This window comes from Rattus norvegicus, chromosome 7 (assembly GCF_021556685.1).
Source record: "Rattus norvegicus strain SHRSP/BbbUtx chromosome 7, alternate assembly SHRSP_T2T, whole genome shotgun sequence".
Lineage (NCBI taxonomy): Eukaryota > Metazoa > Chordata > Mammalia > Rodentia > Muridae > Rattus > Rattus norvegicus.
Genome location: NC_141540.1, coordinates 5741446 through 5761819, shown reverse-complemented (window position 1 = coordinate 5761819; position 20374 = coordinate 5741446). Strand labels below are relative to the sequence as shown.

The 20374-nt window shown below is 44.6% G+C and overlaps 1 protein-coding gene across 23 annotated transcripts in view; it reads left to right on the top strand.

Annotated features, from left to right (window-relative positions):
• Nucleotides 1–112: 112 nt before the first annotated feature.
• The window catches only part of Rbms2 (RNA binding motif, single stranded interacting protein 2), a 52613-nt gene continuing 32351 nt past the window's right edge, over nt 113–20374 (top strand). For 3 of the 23 annotated variants that reach the window (XM_087555948.1, XM_087555960.1, XM_087555967.1), the window contains exons 1-3: nt 13389–13721; nt 13837–13897; nt 17126–17212. In XM_087555948.1, coding sequence (XP_087412074.1) covers nt 17147–17212 — 66 coding nt within the window. In that variant the 5' untranslated portion in view covers nt 13389–13721; nt 13837–13897; nt 17126–17146. Of the gene's footprint in view, nt 270–4356; nt 4439–13388; nt 13722–13836; nt 13898–16871; nt 16899–16950; nt 17213–17255; nt 17445–20374 lie in introns of those variants that run through there. The other 20 variants (XM_087555949.1, XM_087555962.1, XM_087555968.1 and 17 more) reach the window with 14 other exon arrangements.

Sequence of the window (20374 nt, the reverse complement as noted above, 5' to 3'; positions counted from 1 at the left end):
GGCTGGGCGGGGAGTGGGCGTGGTCAGGAATCAAATGGACAGGGACCGCGTCCAATCACTGAGGAGGAGGAACGCCGGGAGGCGGGAAAAGGCGCGGGAGGCTGGGACAGTCAGGACACCCGCGCGTCAGCTCTGTGGCTGGGACAGAATCAGCCTGTGCGCAGTCTGAGTTCGTGGAAACGCGTCAGGGCTGGGGACGATGCGCTCTGGTGCAGATGAAAATGCTACTCGGGAGAGAAAGATGAGAGCGAGCGGGATGCTGGAGCCAGGTAATGACCTTCGAGGTTCGAAGGCCCGGCGTGGCCGGTGCGCACTTCCAGGCTTCCCAAACAGTTACAGACGCGCGCTGGCGGTGAGTGGACATCCGGAAACAGCTCGCCGCACTTTAAAGCTGGGCGTCACGCAGCCCAGATTCTTATAGGTCATTTGGTGGCTGCGGTGGACTTAGAGTCTCTTCCTAAAGTTCTCTCTCTAAAGTTCACGCATTGAAATAAGATGGTGAACTCGAAACCTTTTTTTAAATTGTCGTTTCAGAGACAGGGTTTTGGGATTATAGCCCTTGCTGCCGTAGCAGTTTGTAGCCCGTGTTGACCTCGGGCCTTCTCAAATGCTGGGATTACAGGTGTGTGCAACACACACCACACACGCGCGCACACGCGCACACATACACATACGACAAAAAAAAGCAAAGAAACACAAAACATGTAAGTGCTCCCCCAATATGTATGTGTGTGTGTGTATGTATGTATGTATGTATGTATGTATGTATGCATGTATGTATGTGTGTATGTATGTATGAAGACCGGGCTCCCGTATCTACTGGAACTCACTAGGTAGACCAGCCTGACCTCAAGCTCACAGATCCGCCTACTCCAGGCTCCAGAGAGCTGGGATTAAAGTTGTGTGCCGAGGCTGGAGAGATGGCTCAGTGGTTAAGAGTACTGACTGCTCTTCCAGAGGTCCTGAGTCTGAAGACAGCTACAGCGTACTCATAAACATAAAATAAAGAAACAATTCTAAAGTTGAGTGCCACCCGATCCTGGTCTGTGGTCTGTTTTGATCACTCATCCCAATCGTTCTCCTGGGCGGACAAAATGCACAAAAATTAGGAGAATTAAAGGTGTGGTTGTCATCACTCCTGCAGTCTAAGCACCAGGGATCTGGAGACAGGCCGGTCAGTAGTTCAAGGTCATCTGCAAGAGTCCAAGGCCAGAGAGACCAGCGTGGGTGGCAAGAGCTTTCACTCACATGACCCCTCGCAGCACCTTGGCTTAGTAGGAATTTTATTGAGTGTGTGTGATCCGCTAACCAGTTAGTTTATCTCTCTAGCAGTGGCCTATGAAGCGGTTTTACTAGGTTTGTTCTGAAAAAAGGAAACCAAATAGGAACCCAGAAGCCTTGTTGGGTAAAGGTGCTTGTTCCCAAGCCTGACGACTACTCAGAAGATGGCTCTCATGACCCCCACCCCCCAGATAAATAAATGGTTCTTTAAACTTCTATTTAAAAGAAAGTTAAGATTACTTGGGTAAGATAACCCAGAACTAGAAATTAGACAGAAATCTCCGATGACAAGCTTTGCCTCCACGCAGCCTCTTCCAAAATTGACAACTAAATTAGGTGTTCTCTGAGAGAGTACTGCGAACTGTCTCCTGAGGTGCCCAGGCTACCTTACAAGACATTTCATTTAACTTTTGAATTTAAATGACCAAGATACTGGCCAGGAGTGGTGGCCATACACTCCTTGTAGATCCCAACCTCTGAGAAGCTCAGGCAGCAGGATAGGTGTGCAAGCTCAGTGAGAGTGAGGCTATGCAAGGAGACCTTGCCACAAACAAAATGTAACCATGGGAAAGTAAACATCGAAACCTCGCTTCTGTGTATACATAGAACCACTTTGGAGGGTGTGTTTAGTTTGAAACCAGGTGAACCTTCTGTTTGTTTTTCCTTCTGTCCCCTCTATGGCTTATCTGCTCTCTTATCCAAAGAACTTCCTCTAATTCACAGACTGCAGTTTGCTGCCTGGCTCACTCCTGGCTTTTCAGATAGGGTGTCTCCTGGAGTGCCCTTTTACTTGCTATCCAAGGATACCCTTGAACCTCTGACCCTTCTGCTTCTACTTCAAGTGCAGGGATTATAGACCTAAATTGCCTTCCCCAGCTTCATTCCAGGTGAGGGACTGAACCAAAGGAGTCTTGCATGCTCGGTAAGCACTATTCCAGCTCTGCATTCCCATCCATGTTTTTGGTTTATGAGATGGGGACTAGTTATATATATTGCTGGGCTCAAATTGGCTGCCTTCTGCCTCTGTGTCCTGAGTGGCTGAGATCACACACATCTGGGACACCATGCCTGATTCAATTAAGAATTCAATTCAATCAAGGGGAGCTGGAGAGATGGCTCAGTGGTTAGGACTGTTAAGACTTTGACTGTTCTTTCAAAGATCTTGAGTTCAAATCCCAGCAACCACATGGTGGCTCACAACCACCTGTAATGGTATCTGATGCCCTCTTCTGGTGTGTCTGAAGACAGCTACTTATAGATAATAAATAAAAATAAATCTTAAAAAAAAAAAAAAAGTCCCTCAAGGGACTGGAGAGATAGCTCAGTGGTTAAGAGCACTGACTACTCTCTTCCAGAGTCATGAGTTCAATTCCCAGCACCACATGGTGGCTCGCAACCATCTGTATTTGGATCTAATGCCCTCTTCTGGTGTGTCAGCAACAGCATGCTCATATACATAAAATAAATAAATCTTTAAAAAAAACTCAATATTCGTTCATCATTTGTTGTGTGTGTATGTGTGAGAAAGAAAGACAGAGAGTGCTTGTGCACACATGGAGAACAGATATCTTTCTCAGTGGATCTCTACTTAGTCCGTTTTTAAAAAGCTTTTGTTTTGGGGCTGGAAAGATGGCTCAGCGGTTAAGAGCACTGACTACTCTCTTCCAGAGTCATGAGTTCAATTCCCAGCAACCACATGGTGACTCACAACCATCTGTAATGGGATCTGATGCCCTCTTCTGGTGTGTCTGAAGACAGAGATAGTGTACTCACATACAGAAAATAAATAAATCTTTTAAAAAAAAGTTTTTGTTTTGTTTTTGAGACAGGGTCTCATTGAGTTACGCTGGCCTGGAACTCACAGAGATCCACCTTCCTGTGCCTCCTAAATGCTGGTGCCACCAGGCCTGGCTTTCCCCTTATTTCTACAGTGGTGTGTGTGTGTGTGTGTGTGTGTGTGTGTGTGTATCTGGGGCCTCTGGAGACCAGAGAGGTGGCCAGAGTTACAGATGATTGTGAGTTGCCTTATCGGCGCCGGGAACTGAATTTGGGTCCTCTGCAAGAGCAGCAAATGTTCTTAACTGCTGAGCCATCTCTCCAGCTACCACCACCCCCATCTTATTTTTTGAGTGAGGATCTCACAGTGAACCTGGGCCTAGCAGATTTGGCTAGACTGAACGGACAGCAGCACCTCACCGTGACACTGGAGTTACAGATTCCCAGTTTTTTTTATGTGGGTGTTGGGGATTTGAACTCAGTTCCTTAAGTTTGTGTGGCCAGAACCTTATGCACTGGACCATCTTTCCAACCCTAATAGGGGTTTCTTAAGTATGCAAAGGCATATACTTGTTTCATGGGAAAATTGTTCTTTCTCTGAAGCTTTTAGATCTGTTCAAGAGAAAAATGCCACAGGTTAGAGGATTTCAAATTATTACCCAGAAGTAATTTGCTTCCTCTACAAACCAGTTTCTTTCAGTTAGCTTTTCACATACCCAGTAGTGTCTACTTCATTGCATTTTTCCCTTTAAATGGGAGCTGACCGGGCAAAGACTTGCCTCTAGAAGTAGCCCCAGGTGCATTTTGATCTTTTGAGGTAGAGACTGAAGGACGAACAGTTCAAAGCTAGCCTCCACTACACAGTGAGCCCCACTTCAAAATGCAGCAACAGAGCAACAGCAGCGAACACTGGGGCCACTGAAACGGCTCAGGGCCGTTCACGTGCTGCTCACATCTGAATCCAGCATCTGCCTGGGTTTGCTCCTGGAAGGAACCCATGTAAAGTGAAAGTGGAGAAACGACTCCAAGAGTGGAGTCCTCTAACTCACACATGTACTCACCGCCCAAAAATAATAGAAATAAATCACCTCTCCCCTCCAACTTCTCATCCACCTTAGAATGGTTCCTAAAGGAAGCATGACCTGCTTTTCCCAGCAGATGGCAGTGTTTCCCCTAGTATTCATTGGAGTTTGCTTTTGCATGGAGACGGTTGGAAAAGCATGAAAATTATATTCTGTCAGCAAGCATTCTTGAATCTAGATTATATTTGGAAAGTGTCCTAGTTGTTTTTTTTTTCAGCTTGACATAATCTGGAGTTATTTGGAGAAAGGGAAGCTCGCTTGAGAAAATGCCTCCATCAGAAGAGCCTGCAAGCAAGTCGGTAGGTTAAGGGCTTAATAGTTGATGTGGGAGGGCCCAGCCCACTGTAGGTGAGGCTACCTCTGCACAGGTGATCCTGGGTTGTATAAGGAAGCAGTGTGTGCAAGACAGTAAGTAGTGATTCCCCCCCAGCCCCTGCTTCCATAAACTGTGATAAGGGCATGTAAGTTGAAATAAACCCTTTCCCATCTTTGTTGCTGTTGGTAGTGGTGTTTTATCACAGCAATAGAAAGCCAAGATAGTCAAGATTAAAAGATCAGTACCAAGGTGGAGCCTTTAATCCCAGCACTTGACAGAGACAACTGGATCTTTGAGTTCAGGGCCAGCCTGGTCTACAGAGTGAGTTCCAAGGCAGCTAGGGTTACACAGAGAAACTGTCTCAAAAACAAAACAAAACAAAAAATATTGGCAAAACGAGTCCCTGTTTCACAATCTGGGAGCAAGAGGTAAGAGTGGGTCTGGGATGTATCTCAGCGTTAGAAGAAGCCCTGGATTTCAGGGTTGGGGATTTAGCTCAGTGGTAGAGCGCTTGCCTAGCAAGCACAAGGCCCTGGGTTCGGTCCCCAGCTCCGAAAAAAAAAAAAAGCCCTGGATTTGCTTGTCAGACAACAGTTAGTTAGAGCTGGGTGTAGGGGCCTGTGATAACTGATCTCACTAATCACCTGGGGAGGGAGAGAGAACCTTTGCTGAACGAGTCCGGCTGAACCTCTTAAAAGTCAGTGAATGTGGGGCTGGAGAGATGGCTCAGCGGTTAAGAGCACCCGACTGCTCTTCCAGAGGTCATGAGTTCAATTCCCAGCAACCACATGGTGGCTCACAACCATCTGTAAAGAGATCTGGTGTATCTGAAGACAGCTACAGTGTACTCATATATAATAAATAAAATAAATATTTAAAAAAAGTCAGTGAATGTGTGTGTGTGTGTGTGTGTGTGTGTGTGTACCTCATTCCTGGAATGCCTGCATTTGGGCCAGAGAGGCAGGGTCAGGAGTCCAAGATTCATCCCCCAAAGCCATTCTGAGACCAGGCAGGACTATATAAGATCCTGTCTTTAAAGGAAAAAAATAAAGCAAGGTGTTGTGGCACATGCCTGTCATCAGAAAATAGTATAGAATCGAGAGTCAGAAAGCTGGCACAGATGCACACACCTGGGATCCCAGCGTTCTGGAAGCTAAGGAAGTTTGGTTTGGTCTACATGGACATGCACCCATTTCATGCAGTTCCTGCGAAGGCCAGAAGAGGGCGCTAGACCCTGTGGAAGTCGAGTTACGGGTGGTGGTTAATGCCTGTGTCAGACATGCTGGTAACCTAAACTCCAATTCCTTGTGGTAGCAACCAGCACTCCTAGCTGCTGAACCACAGGATGAACATGAGTCAGAGGTCAGTCTGGGCTCTGTAGTGTACTCTTGGAAACAAGGACAGAAAGGCCGTTTCAGAAAGGCCCTTTGAACACATGCCTTTTCTCAGATCACTGTTCCACAGCTGCTCTTCTGAGTACCCTGTGTCCCTTTTGCATGTGAAATGTGTGTTGTGTGCATGGTGAGTGCTTGTGTGTATTTGTGGATACACATGCATGCACCATGATGTGTCTGCTTTGATCACTCTCCACCTTACATGTCAAGAAAGGGTCTTTGATTAGTGTGGCTGTCCTGCTCCTCTGGAAATCCCTGTCTCTGCCTCCCAAGTACTGGGATTACCGGCTGGCCGCCTTGTTCATCCTGACTCGGTTTCTTCAGTGCTGGGATTAGAGTTATTCCAAGACACCAGCACATTTTTGTTGCTACTATCTGATTGTTTTATACAAGGAATTGTTAAAACTCTTTCAATTAATAGTTTTCCTTGTTGTTGCTGTTGCCAGGTTTGACTGAGGATAGAACAGAGGTTCAGGGAAGGCAAGTTTTACCATTGAAGTCCCAGCCCCTCAGTCAGTGTTTTGGCTCAGTGTCATCCTCATGATCTTACACTTATTGTGATAAGCTATGCGAAGTTACCAGTATCCAATGATATAAACGTGGAAATTTGACCCATAAATACAGTAGTTTTTTTTTTTTTTTTAAGATTTATTATGTATACAGCGTTGCACCTGCATGTACACGTGCAGGCCAGAAGAGGGCACCAAATCTCATTATAGATGGTTGTGAGCCACCATGTGGTTGCTGGGAATTGAACTAATGACCTCTGGATGAGCAGACAGTGCTCAGACCGCTGAGCCATCTCTCCAGCCCCAGTAGTTTCTTTTGAGAGAACCAAGCAGTTGAATTGAGATCATGAATGCCATTGGGGTCAGGCAAGTTACTTGTTTTAGAGACAGGTAGTTCTAGGTAAAACTCATGTCTCAGGTGTGAAGAAAACACATGAATAGAGCTATATAGACAGGCTGGAGAGATGACTCAGTGGTTATGAGCACTGACTACTTGTCCAGAGGTCCTGAGTTCAAATCCTAGCAACCACTTGGTGGCTTACAACCATCTATAATGGGATCTGATGCCCTTTTCTGGTGTGTCTGAAGACAGCGACAGTGTATTCACATACATAAAAAAAGAAAGAAAGGTAGGAAGAACTATATAGTCAGTACTGTCCATTCTGAGAATGAATAGAATCCAGCCTTAAAGCCTTCCAGGGCCAATGCCTGGAATCCTAGCATTTGGGAGGTAGAAATTCCAGGTCATCCTTAGCTATGTAGTGAGTTCAAGGCCAGCCTGAGACTTTATCTCAAAGAATAGAGTAGGACACCTTTAACCCCAGCATTTGGGAAGCAAAGGCAGGCAGATCTCTGCAGTCTGAGGTCAGTCTGATCTACATAGAAAATACTGGAAGGCCCTGTCTCAGTGTGAGGTTGGAACTGGAGAGATGGCTCAGCGTTCCTATGCTCTTATAGAGGACCCAAGTCCAGTTCCCAGCAGCCACAAGGTAGCTTGTAACTCTGGTTCCAAGTGATCTGACCCCTCTTCACAGGCAAGCAGTGTTTCATGCCCATTGTGTGCACACGTGTATGCTTACGCAAAAACTTCTCCCTCTGGGTCTCTTTCTCTTTGAGACAGTTTTACATAGTACAGGTTACGTCAAAGATGGTAAAGAAAGATGACCTTGAACTCCTGATTCTCCTCTCAAGAGCTAGGAATACAACCGGTGAGTACTACCACACCTGGCTTTAAATGGTGCTGAGGACCAAGCCCAGAGAGTCCTCAGGCTTCTTTTTTCTAGTTCTCCCTACCCTTGCTTTTATATCTCTTTACAAGGAGATAAAGTCAACTTTTTAGATCATTTCATTACAGAGTACTTGGGGCAGACAAGGCTGTCATTGGAAGGAGATTTTTTTTTTTTAATTGTGGATAGGGTATACTGGGGGTGGGTGCCCTTGGCTTTGATAAGGTATTGAGACCTTCACTAGCCCACTGACCAGCCATCTTACTTTTGAGCACACATGAACTGGCCTGTGTCTGGCTACCGTCCAGCAAGTCTGCATTCATCTCTGTTCTCTGATCCAGAGGGGCCAAGAGTGGCATCACAGACATCTTTCATCAAACAGATCAAGCCCATCTACCTCCGAATCCTATACTTGTGATTCTTTTTTTTTTTTTTTTTTTTTTTTTTTTTGTTCTTTTTTTTGGAGCTGGGGACCGAACCCAGGGCCTTGCGCTTCCTAGGTAAGCGCTCTACCACTGAGCTAAATCCCCAGCCCCTATACTTGTGATTCTTAATTAAAAAAAATTTTAGAGGTTGGGGATTTAGCTCAGCGGTAGAGTGCTTGCCTAGCAAGCGCAAGGCCCTGGGTTCATCCCCAGCTCCGGAAAAAAAAATTTTTTTGTTCTTTTTTTTGGAGCTGGGGACCGAACCCAGGGCCTTGCGCTTCCTAGGCAAGCGCTCTACCGCTGAGCTAAATCCCCAACCCCGTATTTTTTTCTTTTTCTTTTCTTTGTTTTGTTTTGAAACAGGATCACAATTGTCCTGCTTCAGCTACCTGAGTAGGGGGAACATTCATGAATGTTGTTACAAACAGTAAAGGAGTGTGTGTGCATGCGCACGCCCGCACGCGCGTGTCTGTCTGTCTGTGTCTGTGAGGTAGCCTAGGTTGGTCTCACAGTCATTATGTAATTGAGACTGTCCTCCAGCTCTGAGCCCTTTGCGTCTGTATCCCCAGGGCTAGGATTCCAAGGCCTGTACAACCACACCCACCTCAGTGTTACGTTCTTCACAAAATGACCTCCAGGCCAGTTTGGGCAACTTTGTGAGACTGTGTATTTTAAAAAAGGAAATGTGCTGGAGAGATGATGACTCAGAGGCTAAGAGTGCTTGTTGTTTTTCCAGAGGACCCGAGTATGATTTCCAGCGCCCATACCTGACAGCAAACTGCTGCTTGCAACTCCAGCTGCACCGATCAACCCTCTCTGCAGGGAATCCAACCCTCTCTTCTAGTTTTGGCAGTCATAAGGAACAAACAAAACCAAACCACAAAAAAACCCACTTTTTTTGTGGGTTGGTTTTTGTTTGTTTGTTTGTTTGTTTGTTTTTTTGGTTCTTTTTTTCGGAGCTGGGGACCAAACCCAGGGCCTTGCGCTTGCTAGGCAAGCGCTCTACCACTGAGCTAAATCCCCAACCCCGGTTTTTGTTTGTTTTATTGAGACAGTATCTCTATTTGTAGCCCTGGCAGTCTTGGAACTCACTATGTAGACCAGGCTAGCCTCATCTTTGACCTAGATTTGTCTGCCTCTGCCTCCCAAGAGCTGAGAGTGTGTCTGCTACCACACCCAGTAAGAATTAAGTTTTTGGGGGTTGGGGATTTAGCTCAGTGGTAGAGCGCTTGCCTAGCAAGCGCAAGGCCCTGGGTTCGGTCCCCAGCTCCGAAAAAGAAGAAAAAAAAAGAAGAATTAAGTTTTTGTTTTTTCAGTGCATGTTCTAGAAAGATCACAGACTTGGTTATACTGAATCAGGTGGGATAAATTCTCCTTTCCTAAAAGTTACCACAAATAATTTCTACTTCCCCTTCCAAACAACTCTTAGCCCGGGCACAGTGGTACTGCCTACAACCCTGCCTACTTGGAGGGTAATTAGGAGTTTGAGTTGGGAGCCAGACTAAGCAACATGGTGAGATCCCCTCACAAGAAAAAGAAAACAAACCAGAAAGAACCCTAGTGCTGGGCTCCTGAGAAATAAGAATTAGAAACTGATTAGATGTAGAAAAATGAGAGCAATATAATGGAGAAACAGGAAGGAGTTTGAGCACACATGCCAGAGAGTTGGAATTCTCCCTCCTCCCATGTACTTCCTAAGCAGAACCCCAGGACCCTGCTCCCTTCCCCACACCCTCTACAGAACTCTGGACCTCCCTTTAAAAATATAAAAGTCTACTAGGATGAAGCTCACAGGTAGATGCTTGATGGGTGTTGGATGTGGGTTTGACATCCAGCAACATAAAAATGTGAATGTCTGGGCTGGAGAGACGGTTCAGTGGTTAAGAGCACTGACTGCTCTTCCAGAGGTCATGAGTTCAAATCCCAGCAACCACATGGTGGTTCACAACCATCTGTAAAGAGATCTGATGCCCTCTTCTGGTGCTGGTGTGTCTGAAGACAGCTGCAGTGTACTTACATATAATAAATAAATCTTAAAAAAAAAAATGTGAATGTCCTCATCAGAACTGTGCTTTCCAGCAAGTGTTGTTTAAATGCCCTTTGACCTAACCTGTATATCAGTTTGTATATCTGGGTCATTCTGCTTTTGTGGCCCTAAATGTATTGGATAGTTCATGTATTGGACTATAAAAGCTAGTAGCGTATCTGGGTGGGGGGGGGGTGACTTTTATGCATCTCAAGACTCAACTGCTGTCTCCCCTCCTTTTTCTGAGACACATCTATAGCCCAAGCTGGTCTCAAACTCACCATATAGCTGAAGATAACCTTGAACTAATGATCTTCCTGCTTCTACCTCCCAAGTGCTGAGATTACAGGAGTGTGTCATCATGCCTGTTTTAAACTTTTTTTTCCATTAAAAAATGTGTTTTTCGGGGTTGGGGATTTAGTTCAGTGGTAGAGCGCTTGCCTAGCAAGTGCAAGGCCCTGGGTTTGGTCCCAGCTCCAAAAAAAAAAAAGAAAAAAAAAAAGAAAAAAGTGTTTTGTTTTGTTTTTTTGTTTTTTGTTTTTTGTTTTTGTTTTTTTTTTTTTTGAAGCTCCAGGACCATTTTATCAGAATTTGAGAGGAAAACAATAGGGCTGGCAGGCTATCGGTCTGGGCAGACATTGGGAGGAAGGAGGTGGAGTAAGAGGAAGAAAAAAAGCTATGTCTTTCAAGTTAGGGTCCGAGAAAGCAGGCAGATCCATCCAGTGGAGGTCCGTAAGCAGCTGCATTGTGAGGAGAGTCATCAGAGAAAAACCGAGAATGTCCATAATGAGGAGGAATCTTGCTTAGGATTTGAGCCACCATCTAAAGAGATAAAAAGGGGGGAGGGAGAGAAAAGAGAAGCTATGCTTTTTGAGTGAGGGCTCAGAAAACTAGGCAGGCTTCTCTGTGAAGGTCTGCAAGCAACTTCAAAATGTATCCGATGTTTTCTGGGTATGTAGTTGAACCTTCTTGATCTACCCTAGAATGTGATTTGCTTTCTAACAGGGTTTCACTGTGCAGCCCTGGCTGGCTTGGAACTCTGTGTAGATCAAGTATACATAGAACTGTGTCAATCCTCCTGAGTGCTAAGGTTACAGGTGTGAGCCTCAACTCTCCGGAGTTCTAGGATAATCTTAGTATTTAGGTTAGTTTACAGTTAGCATCGGTTAGTATGTATGTACACTCAGACCAATGTGTGCGATGTCATGTGTATGCAAACCGAAGGACAACTCTGGAGACTTGGTTCTCCTTCCTGTGGATTCCGGGTTTTGAAGGCAAGGTTTTCAGGCTTATGCAACAAATATCTTTACCAGCTGAGCCATCTTGTGGGGGGTGGGGTGGGTATGGGGTGGGGGGCGATGGGGGGCACATAGTTACCTCTGGAGATAACTAAGATGCTAATTTTTGGCAATGTTCACTTAAGATCCTCAAATGTTGGTTACATGGTATTCAAAAGGATACACACTGGAGACAGTAACTAATCATAATGGGACTGATGTAGCAGTGTTCACCAAGCTGTGGAGGTGTTCACTGAGCTCAAGAACTTTCTATAGGTTGCTTATATGTTGCTTCACTTTGTTTCACTCACACTTACGGGAAATAGATAATTATTTACTAATTATTTACTCCATTTTACAAAGGAGAAAAGGTCAGCATACAAGGGACTATCTCCATAAAAGACTGGTATGAGAGCTCAGCAGTGTTTGTGCATTGGTCTGGGGACCTAAGTTCACAAGTGGCTGGAGGGAACCAGTTACAACTCTTGAGAGTTGGTCTGTGACTACAAGCATATTATGGAATTTGAATATGTAGATAAACACACAAAGACACAAATAAATAAAAATGTCAGGCAGTGGCGGTGCATACCTTTGATCCCAGCACTTGGGAGGCAGAGATAACTGAACCTCTGGGTTACAGACCAGCCTGGTCTATAAAGCCAATTTCAAGACTGCCAGGGCTGCACAGAGAAACCCTGTCTTGAAAATATATACATACATACACACATATATTGTATATATTTTTTCTAGCATCTTAGGTATATACAGAGTTATACTAAGGGCCATGAAAGATGGCTCAGCTGGTGAAGATTTGTTGTACAAGCCTGATGTGTGTGTGTGTGTGTGTGTGTGTGTGTGTGTGTGTGTGTGTGTGTGTAATTTTTTTTAAAGGTTTCAGACATGTGAAGTAGTTTTTTTTTTAGGGTCAGTTTGCTTGTGAGTTTAGGGATTGGACTAGAATGTTAACAAAACCTTGCCACTGGAAAGAAAAAAACAGTTAAATGTTTTCATCACAAATAATAAATGTTTAAAGGGAGAAAGATGTGACCTAATGTAAATATTATACAGTATATACATTTGTGAAAACACTAGTAATTGTTAGTATGTGTTTTCTTTTTTCTTTTTTTTTTTTTTTTTTGTTCTTTTTTTTTCCGGAGCTGGGGACCAAACCCAGGACCTTGCGCTTCCTAGGCAAGCGCTCTACCACTGAGCTAAATCCCCAATCCCGTTAGTATGTGTTTTATGCCTCTATGTATCAGCTAAAATTCAAGCTGGGTGCAGTAGCTCATGTCTCTCATTCCAGAGGAAAGAAGCTTAGCAGGACTGAGCTTTAGGCCAGTCTGTGCTAAAGCGTGAGACTCTGACTCAAAATAAAACAGTACAATTTTATTTAAAAACATTTTTTTCATTTTCTTTTCTTTCCCTTTGTTTGTTTGCTTCTTTCTTTCTTTTTCTTTTCTTTTGTTTTAAAGATTTATATATCTGTTCAGAGACACCAGAAGAGGGCATCAGACCTTATTACAGATGGTTGTGAACCAACTAGGAATTGAACTCAGGACCTCTGGAAGAGCAGTCAGTACTCTTAACCACTGAGCCATCTCTCCAGCCTTCTTTCTTTCTTCTTTTTGATTTTTTCCAGACAGGGTTTCCTGGAACTTGCTTTCTAGACCAGGCTGGCCTCAAACTCAGAGATTCACCCGCCTCTGCCTCCTGAGTCCTGGAGTTAACTATGCCCTTTTTGTTTGTTTGTTTGTTTGTTTGTTTGTTTGTTTTGTCTGTTTGAAACAGGGTCTCCCTTTATAGCTCCAGCTGTTCCGGTATTGGCTATACTGAGAAAACCACTTATATCCTTTAGGATGACTGTTCTAAAACAAGAAGGAGTTGGGATAGATATTATGAATGAAAACTTCTGAGAGTGGAAAGGAAGTTCCTGGAAAATTCAGCGTCCCTGAGAGATACTATTATTTACTTATTTGCTGTAGTGGGCTGTCACTTCCATTCTCGGTTGCAATTCCCACACTGAGGTTGTTCCCACCCTTCCTGTGTCCCTTGAGTTGAGCAGGCACTTCCTGTCCTGTTGGAAATGAAAGTCAGAGTTGGGGGTAGCCGTGCAGTGCACGTATTTATTCTGCAGCATGCTGGTACTGTCTGTTCCGTTATCACAGCAGAACGGCAGGAAAAGCAGAGAGCAGAGCTTTGTTTTAGAGAGAGTCTGCGCTTAATGTCTGCTGTGACAAAGACGAGTTAATTTACTGCTGGGGAATGCATGTGGTGGCAGTGGGAGGTCTGAGGAGGGGCTCTGAAGGCATTCAGTCTCCCTCCCTGATCTAGGTGGATGGGTAGGCTTCCTTGGTATCACTCTGAAGTTTTCTTTTCTTGGTCCAACTCTCCTTCAAGGGTGAATTGGAGGTGAGTGTCTCAGCAGCTGTGTAGATAGATTCTTGATACTTAAGTTATATCCTTCTTGCTGACCTTCTTTGCGAAACATGTTTTTTTAAAGAGTTATAATTTGTCTGTTTGACAGCTCAGAGAAGACAGCCTAACTCTGTGAAGATCATTCAGCTTGGCTATAAATTCCACACCTGGTGAGTTTTTATCCTTGTTTAAGCTTCATGGGTCTTATGGCCTAAGAAATAGTAGATTAAAAAGTCTAACAGTTGGGCAAGATGGTGCAGGAAACTTATCACTCAGGAGAACTGCATGTGGGTTAGGAGCTCAGGGTTTTTTCTCATTAGGTGGAAATCAACCCTAGCCTGGGCTACATGAGACCCTGTCTGAAAAAAGTACCAAGCAGGGCTGGAGAGTTGATTTAGTGGTTGAGAGCCATTACAGAGGACCCAGACCTGATTCTCAGCACCCACATGGTGGTTCACAGGCATCTGTAACTGCAGTTTTAGACTTCCTACCTGTGTTCCTACACAGAGAAATCCTGTCTTGAAAAACCAAATAAATAAATTTTTTTAAAGGTTTCAGATTTGTGAATTAGTTAGTTCCTACCATCAGGAACACAGGTGGTACACAATACTCATAAACAATTAAATAATTAACTTAAAAAAAAAGAATGATGAAGTTTATCGCTGGAAGGCTGGGAATGTGCCTCTGTGTCAAACTGCTTGATCATCCAGCACAGTCAAACAAGAGAGCCCAAACCATCCAAACGAAGTGGGGCTGAGTGTTCATGTGTGTATAGAATAGTGTACTAAGGAGACACGGAGACATTGAGTTTGAGGTCAGTGAGCACTACAGAGTGAGACCCTGTCTTACATGAACAAGAAATGAAGTGAGCAATAAGGGTAAGTGAGACGGCGTCTACTTGGGCTGAAGGCTGAGTGTCGTGATTGGGAGAGCACTTGCTTAGCACACTGGAGTCTTCCCTGAGACCACCAAAAATAAATAAGTAAATAAAGAATAACAATAAAAAGCTTCCACTTGTTTAAAAAAAAAATTCCAGAGCACTGAGGTTTCTGGAATCACTCTGTGGATGATGTCTTTGTGCTGGGAATGGCCACCCCGACTGAGCAGAGCAAAGGCTCTGAGATTATTTCCATTGTATATTTAATTTGTATATGCTTTTTGGCATTCTCATCTTTGTTCTTTTTTTAAATACATTTAAAATTTGTGTGTGTGTGTGTGTGTGTGTGTGTGTGTGTGTGTGTGTGTTGGGGAGGGAGTGCATACTTTAGCACGTATGGCGGTCAGAGGACACATTTGAGGAGTAGGTTCTCCCTTGTACCCTGTGAGTCCCAGAAACTGAATCCAGATCTTTCAGCACCTTTACCTGCTGAACCATCCAAAAAAAAAGTATAATGTAGGCTGGCCTCTTGCCTCAGTCACCTCAGTGGACGACTCTGTGACCTTTGCTGACCTCAAGCTTTTGGTGACCCTTCTTCATGCTGGAGTTACATTAAACAGTGTATCACTATTCCTAGGCCACACTCTTCCTTTTTCCTTATTATTCTTTTTTTTTTTAAAGATTTATTCATTTATTATATATGAGTACACTGTAGCTGTCTTCAGACACACCAGAAGAGGGCATCGGATCTCTTTACAGATGGTTGTGAGCCACCATGTGGTTGCTGGGATTTGAACTCAGGACCTCTGGAAGAGCAGTCGGTGCTCTTAACTGCTGAGCCATCTCTCCAGCCCTTATTATTCTTTTAAGATCCATTTTTTTTTCTTTTTCTTTTTTTTCGGAGCTGGGGACCAAACCCAGGGCCTTGCGCTTGCTAGGCAAGTGCTCTACCACTGAGCTAAATCCCCAACCCCTTAAGATCCATTTTTTTTTTTTTTTTTGGTTCTTTTTTTTTTTTTTTGGAGCTGGGGACCGAACCCAGGGCCTTGCGCTTCCTAGGCAAGCGCTCTACCACTGAGCTAAATCCCCAACCCCTTAAGATCCATTTTTTATGTTAAAAAAAATTTTGGCTTGGCAGTGGTGGTGCATGTCTTCAATCCCAGCTCTTGAGAGGCACAGGTAGGCAGATATCTATGAGTTCCAGGCCAGCCTGGTCAACAGAGTGAGTTCCAGAACATCCAAGGCTATACAATAAGAAAAAATTGTGTGTGCATGTGTGTATGCATGTGTATATGAAAGAAAGATGGAGGGGAGGGGGAGAGGGAGAGGGAGAGAGAGGGCAGGAGGGAGGAGAGAAGGAGGGAGAGAGGGAGAGGGGAAGGGAAGAGAGGGCGAGAGAGAGAGAGAGAGAGAGAGAGAGAGAGAGAGAGAGAGAGAGGGAGGGAGGGGGAGAGAGAGAGAGAGAGAGAGAGAGAGAGAGAGAGAGAGAGAGAGCACATATATGAGAAAATCTGGGTATCCATGGAAGTTAGTGATAATAGAGGTGGCTGTGAGTCACCTGATGTGGATGCTGGGAATCTCCTGGAGGAGCAGCAATGCTCTTAACCCCTGATCTTTCTTACTGCATCAGGATCACCCTAAATATAAACTAGTCTGACCTCTGACCTCGCACATTCTGTATCTTAGTACAGTCTTCGCATGCTCTGGAAGGCAGAGTCAAGAGGGTTACATCAAGTTTGAAATCTTTTTTTTTTTTTTTTTTTTTTTCGGAGCTGGGGATCGAACCCAGGGCCTTGCGCTTGCTAAGCGCTCTACCACTGAGCCAAATCCCCAACCCCAAGCTTGAAATCTTAAAAAAAAAAAAAAACCATTATTTCATTTTATTTATTTTCGTATATACATGTGTGGGCATGCTACATTGGATGCTGGGGTCGGGGGAGAACAAGTTTTGGTAGCCGGTTCTCTCTTTCTACCATGTGGATCTGGGGACCTAACTTAGGCCCAGGAACCTACTAAGTCATTTTGCAGGCCAAGTTTGAGATCTTGTAGCTGAGAGCTCAGGGAAAGAAAGCTTCACATCAAAACCAAACAACAACAAAAAACATTGTGTTTTCATTGATAACAGGGTAATTGTCTTTATGACAATCAGAATTTGTTCGTGGAGAAATAGATAAGAACTCTTCTTTCTAGCTTGAACTAAGCCCACGGAAAAACAAGCCAAAATAGAACATCGCGGGCATTAGGACCCAGTGGAAGTGATTTGCCCTGACTTTGGGTTAACTTCTTTCAGTGACGTAAGGAGCAGACCTAGCTCACTCTTCCCCGCAGGGCCCCCCCTTCCTCCCCACCTCTCACTCCCTCTCTCTCTCTTGCTTGCTCCTTTTCTCCTCTTTCTCCTCCCCCTCCCTTCTCCCTTCCCTCCCTTTTTCCCTCCCTTCCTCTCTCCCTCTCCTTTCCCCCTCCCCTCCTCCCTCCCTTTTTCTCCCTCCCTTTCCTTCACTCTCTTCTTTCTCTCTCTCAGCTCCGTAACAGTAAAGAAAAAATGCTGCTATCAGTGACTTCCAGGCCTGGGATTTCGACTTTTGGCTATAACAAGAACAACAAGAAGGTAGGAAAAAGTGCTTTTGGGGAATCCAGCCACTTCCTTTCCTAGGGATCCGGGAGCGCCCTTCCTTTAGAATTCTCCTTTAAGAGGGGAACTAGATTCCTCTCTCCCCCTTCAGTGCCTCTCCTTCCATCTCATCGTTCCTGCCTTTTTGCACCTGGTTCTGGAGTTAAAGGAATTTAGAGCAGAGGTTTGTGAGGCTGGAGGAAGCAGCGGGATAAAAACAACCAACTTTGTAAGTTTGTATCTTCTGAAACGAAGTTCGTTTGATTGTTGCTGCTGCGTCAATGGGGATAGCATGACAACTCAGACCTTGTCCCTAGGCCCACTCCCCACAAGATTATTTTATCATTTTGGTTAATTGCATCCACCCTTACGCTGCCCCCCGCCCCCCCCCCACTTGCCTTTTACTCAATCCACTAGCTAGCTGAAATTACAGGTAGTCTGAGAGGTCTCTAGGCTCGTCAAGAATTAAGTGTGCGCTTCTAGACCGAGAGACCCTACCCAACCCCACCCATCCTGGCAGAGGAATTTTGGGAGATAACGAGCTTTGGGATTAAGGCAGAAAGCTCAGTGATTCTTTGGGTCGTGCCTTTGAGAGGATACTCAGAACCCTGCAGATAGCCAGGCTTAGATCCCTGGAGTCCTTATGATTAACCCCTGGCTGCCTGAGGAGTTAAAGTATGGTTGAGTGAATGGACAGCCTGGAGAGAGAGGGACAGGCCTGCCCACATTTGCCAGAGAACATCCTTGGCAGTTTCTTGGCGTTTTGTGGTATGCAGTGCTGGAGGAGGAGCTTTGGGCCATAGCAGGAAGACTTTCTGAGCTCTCTGAGCATTACAGCTGTTTTTTAAGAAAACACGTGGTGCGGAGATCTATGCTTGTTTGGTGGAATGTTGGAGGTGGGGAAAGAGTCATAGCCTCATGGACCTGAGAAGACCTCAGAGACTCGAATACTAGTATTCTATCAGGGCAGCACCCCAGTGGGTTTAGTCTATGTGGCTTTCATTCTGTTTGTATGCTTAAGAGATGAAGCTCTACAGCCGGGTGGTGGTGCACCCCTTCCTTCCTTCTCTCTTTCTTTCTTTCCTTTTCCTTTCTTTTCTTTTCTTTTTTCTTTTTCTTTTTCCAGAGCTGAGGACTGAACCCAGGGCCTTGTGCTTGCTAGGCAAGTGCTCTACCACTGAGCTAAGTCTCCAACCCCAGGTGCACCCCTTTAATCCTGGTACTCAGGAAGCAGAGGCAGTCTGATCTCTAAGTTCAATACCAGCCTGGTCTACAAAGCAAGTTCCAGGACAGCCACAGTCACAGAGAGAAACACTGTTTCAGGAAATAAACAAAAACAAAAAAGAAATGAAGCGCTATGCATATTTTTGATTACACGTACATATGAACTGTTTCAATATGTATAATGTATTAACTGATGTCCTTATTCTACTCAACTCTATATAGAACTGTATAAAAACTTCATTTTTTTTTTTATGTTAGTTTTGGTTTTTGAGACATGGTCTCCCTCTTTACTCCAAGTTGGCCTAGAACTCACTCTGTAGCCTACGCTGGTCACTGGATCACAGGCATGAATGAGCCACACTGAATCTTATTCCCCCCTCTCCCCCACCCATCCTTCCTTCCTTCCTTTCTTTCTATTCTGGTTTTATTATGTAGCCCAAGTGGTCTTCAAACTTGTAATCCTCCTGGCTCAGCCTCTTTTCTGACTCTTTTTCCCCTCCAAGTTTCTCAGAATACCGATTAGAATAAAAGGAAATGAATTTTCTCTTTCAAGTTTTTATGTATTTGGATCTATTTAAAATGTCTTCTTAGCTCTCCTATCCTTTGGGGTATGGGAGATGTCTAGGATTTAGATTCCTTATTTTTTTTCTTTTGTTTTTTGTTGGTGCTGATGTTGGGGATGGAACTTGTGGCCTTGCACATACACTTGACAACTAAGCCAACAGCCAGATGTTTAGATTATAAGTGTAGGAGAACTCAGGGAGCAAGAGATAGGACTGCAGATTTCAATTTACCTCCTATCTCTCCCTGATAGTAGTTCAGGAAGCACTGGCAGTGGGCAGGATAGGAGTGGGAGCAGCTGCGCGCGTACTCACTAATAGGATTTGCCAAGAAGACCTTAGCGGATGGTGGGGTGGCCCGGTGTGAAAGCCATTGGCATTTCAAGCCCCAGGTCCCATGAAGGAGAGAATCTCTCCCTTCCTGAAATTTGTCATGCCATGTGTTCACCCAGAGTATGGCATGTGTATGCACTCCCAGACACACACAGATATACACTAATGATAATAATTTTAAAAAGTAACTTAAAAAAGCCTTTGGGGATCTCTCAAGATGATTCAGATGGCAAAGGTTATGCCTTCAAGCTTGAGTCCTATCTCAGGACCTACATTAGGTAGGAGACTCCCATAAGTTGTCCTCCGACCTCTACATGCACACAATAAATTAAAGTGTTAAGTGGAAAAAAAATCATTCTTTGGATTCTTATAAGCCAGTATTCTGAAACATCTAAGGAAGCGATATTTGCACAGTGTGCATACTGTGGCTGTGCACAGGACTGATTCTGTGTGTATATGTGGGCTTGTGGATTTCCATTATGAACTGAGACTGCTATGCTGCTCTATATGTTGCTGGTTCTTGTTTCAAAAGTGTTTCAATGTATTTTCTCATGTAAATCTGTGCTTTGGTTGGGGGGGGGGGGCTTGTTGGGGATTGGTCTGGTGCAGTTTTGATTCTATGTATCCCTGGTTGGCTTGAAACTTACTCTGTAGCTGTATAGACCCAGCTGCCCTCAAACTCAGTCTTCCTGCTTCAGGTTCCAGTTTCCCAGCATTACATGCCAGCATCACCATGCAAAGCGATTCATGCAGTTTTTTGTTTTTTAATGTAACTGGATGTTTTGCCCGCAGGTATGTCTGCATACCACACATGTGCCTGGTGCCTTTGGAGGCTAGAAAGGGTGTTAAGTCCCCTGAAACTGGAGTTCCAGACAGTAGTGAGCTGCTATGTGGCTGCTGGGAGCCTAACCTGCATGCTCTAAAATAAGCCAGTGCTCTTAACTACCAAGCCCAATTTGTGCACTTTTTAACCTAAAGTTAAACATTTTAAAGACCCTGGACTGAGCATTGGTGGCCTTCTGTGAGTTTGAGGCCAGCCTGG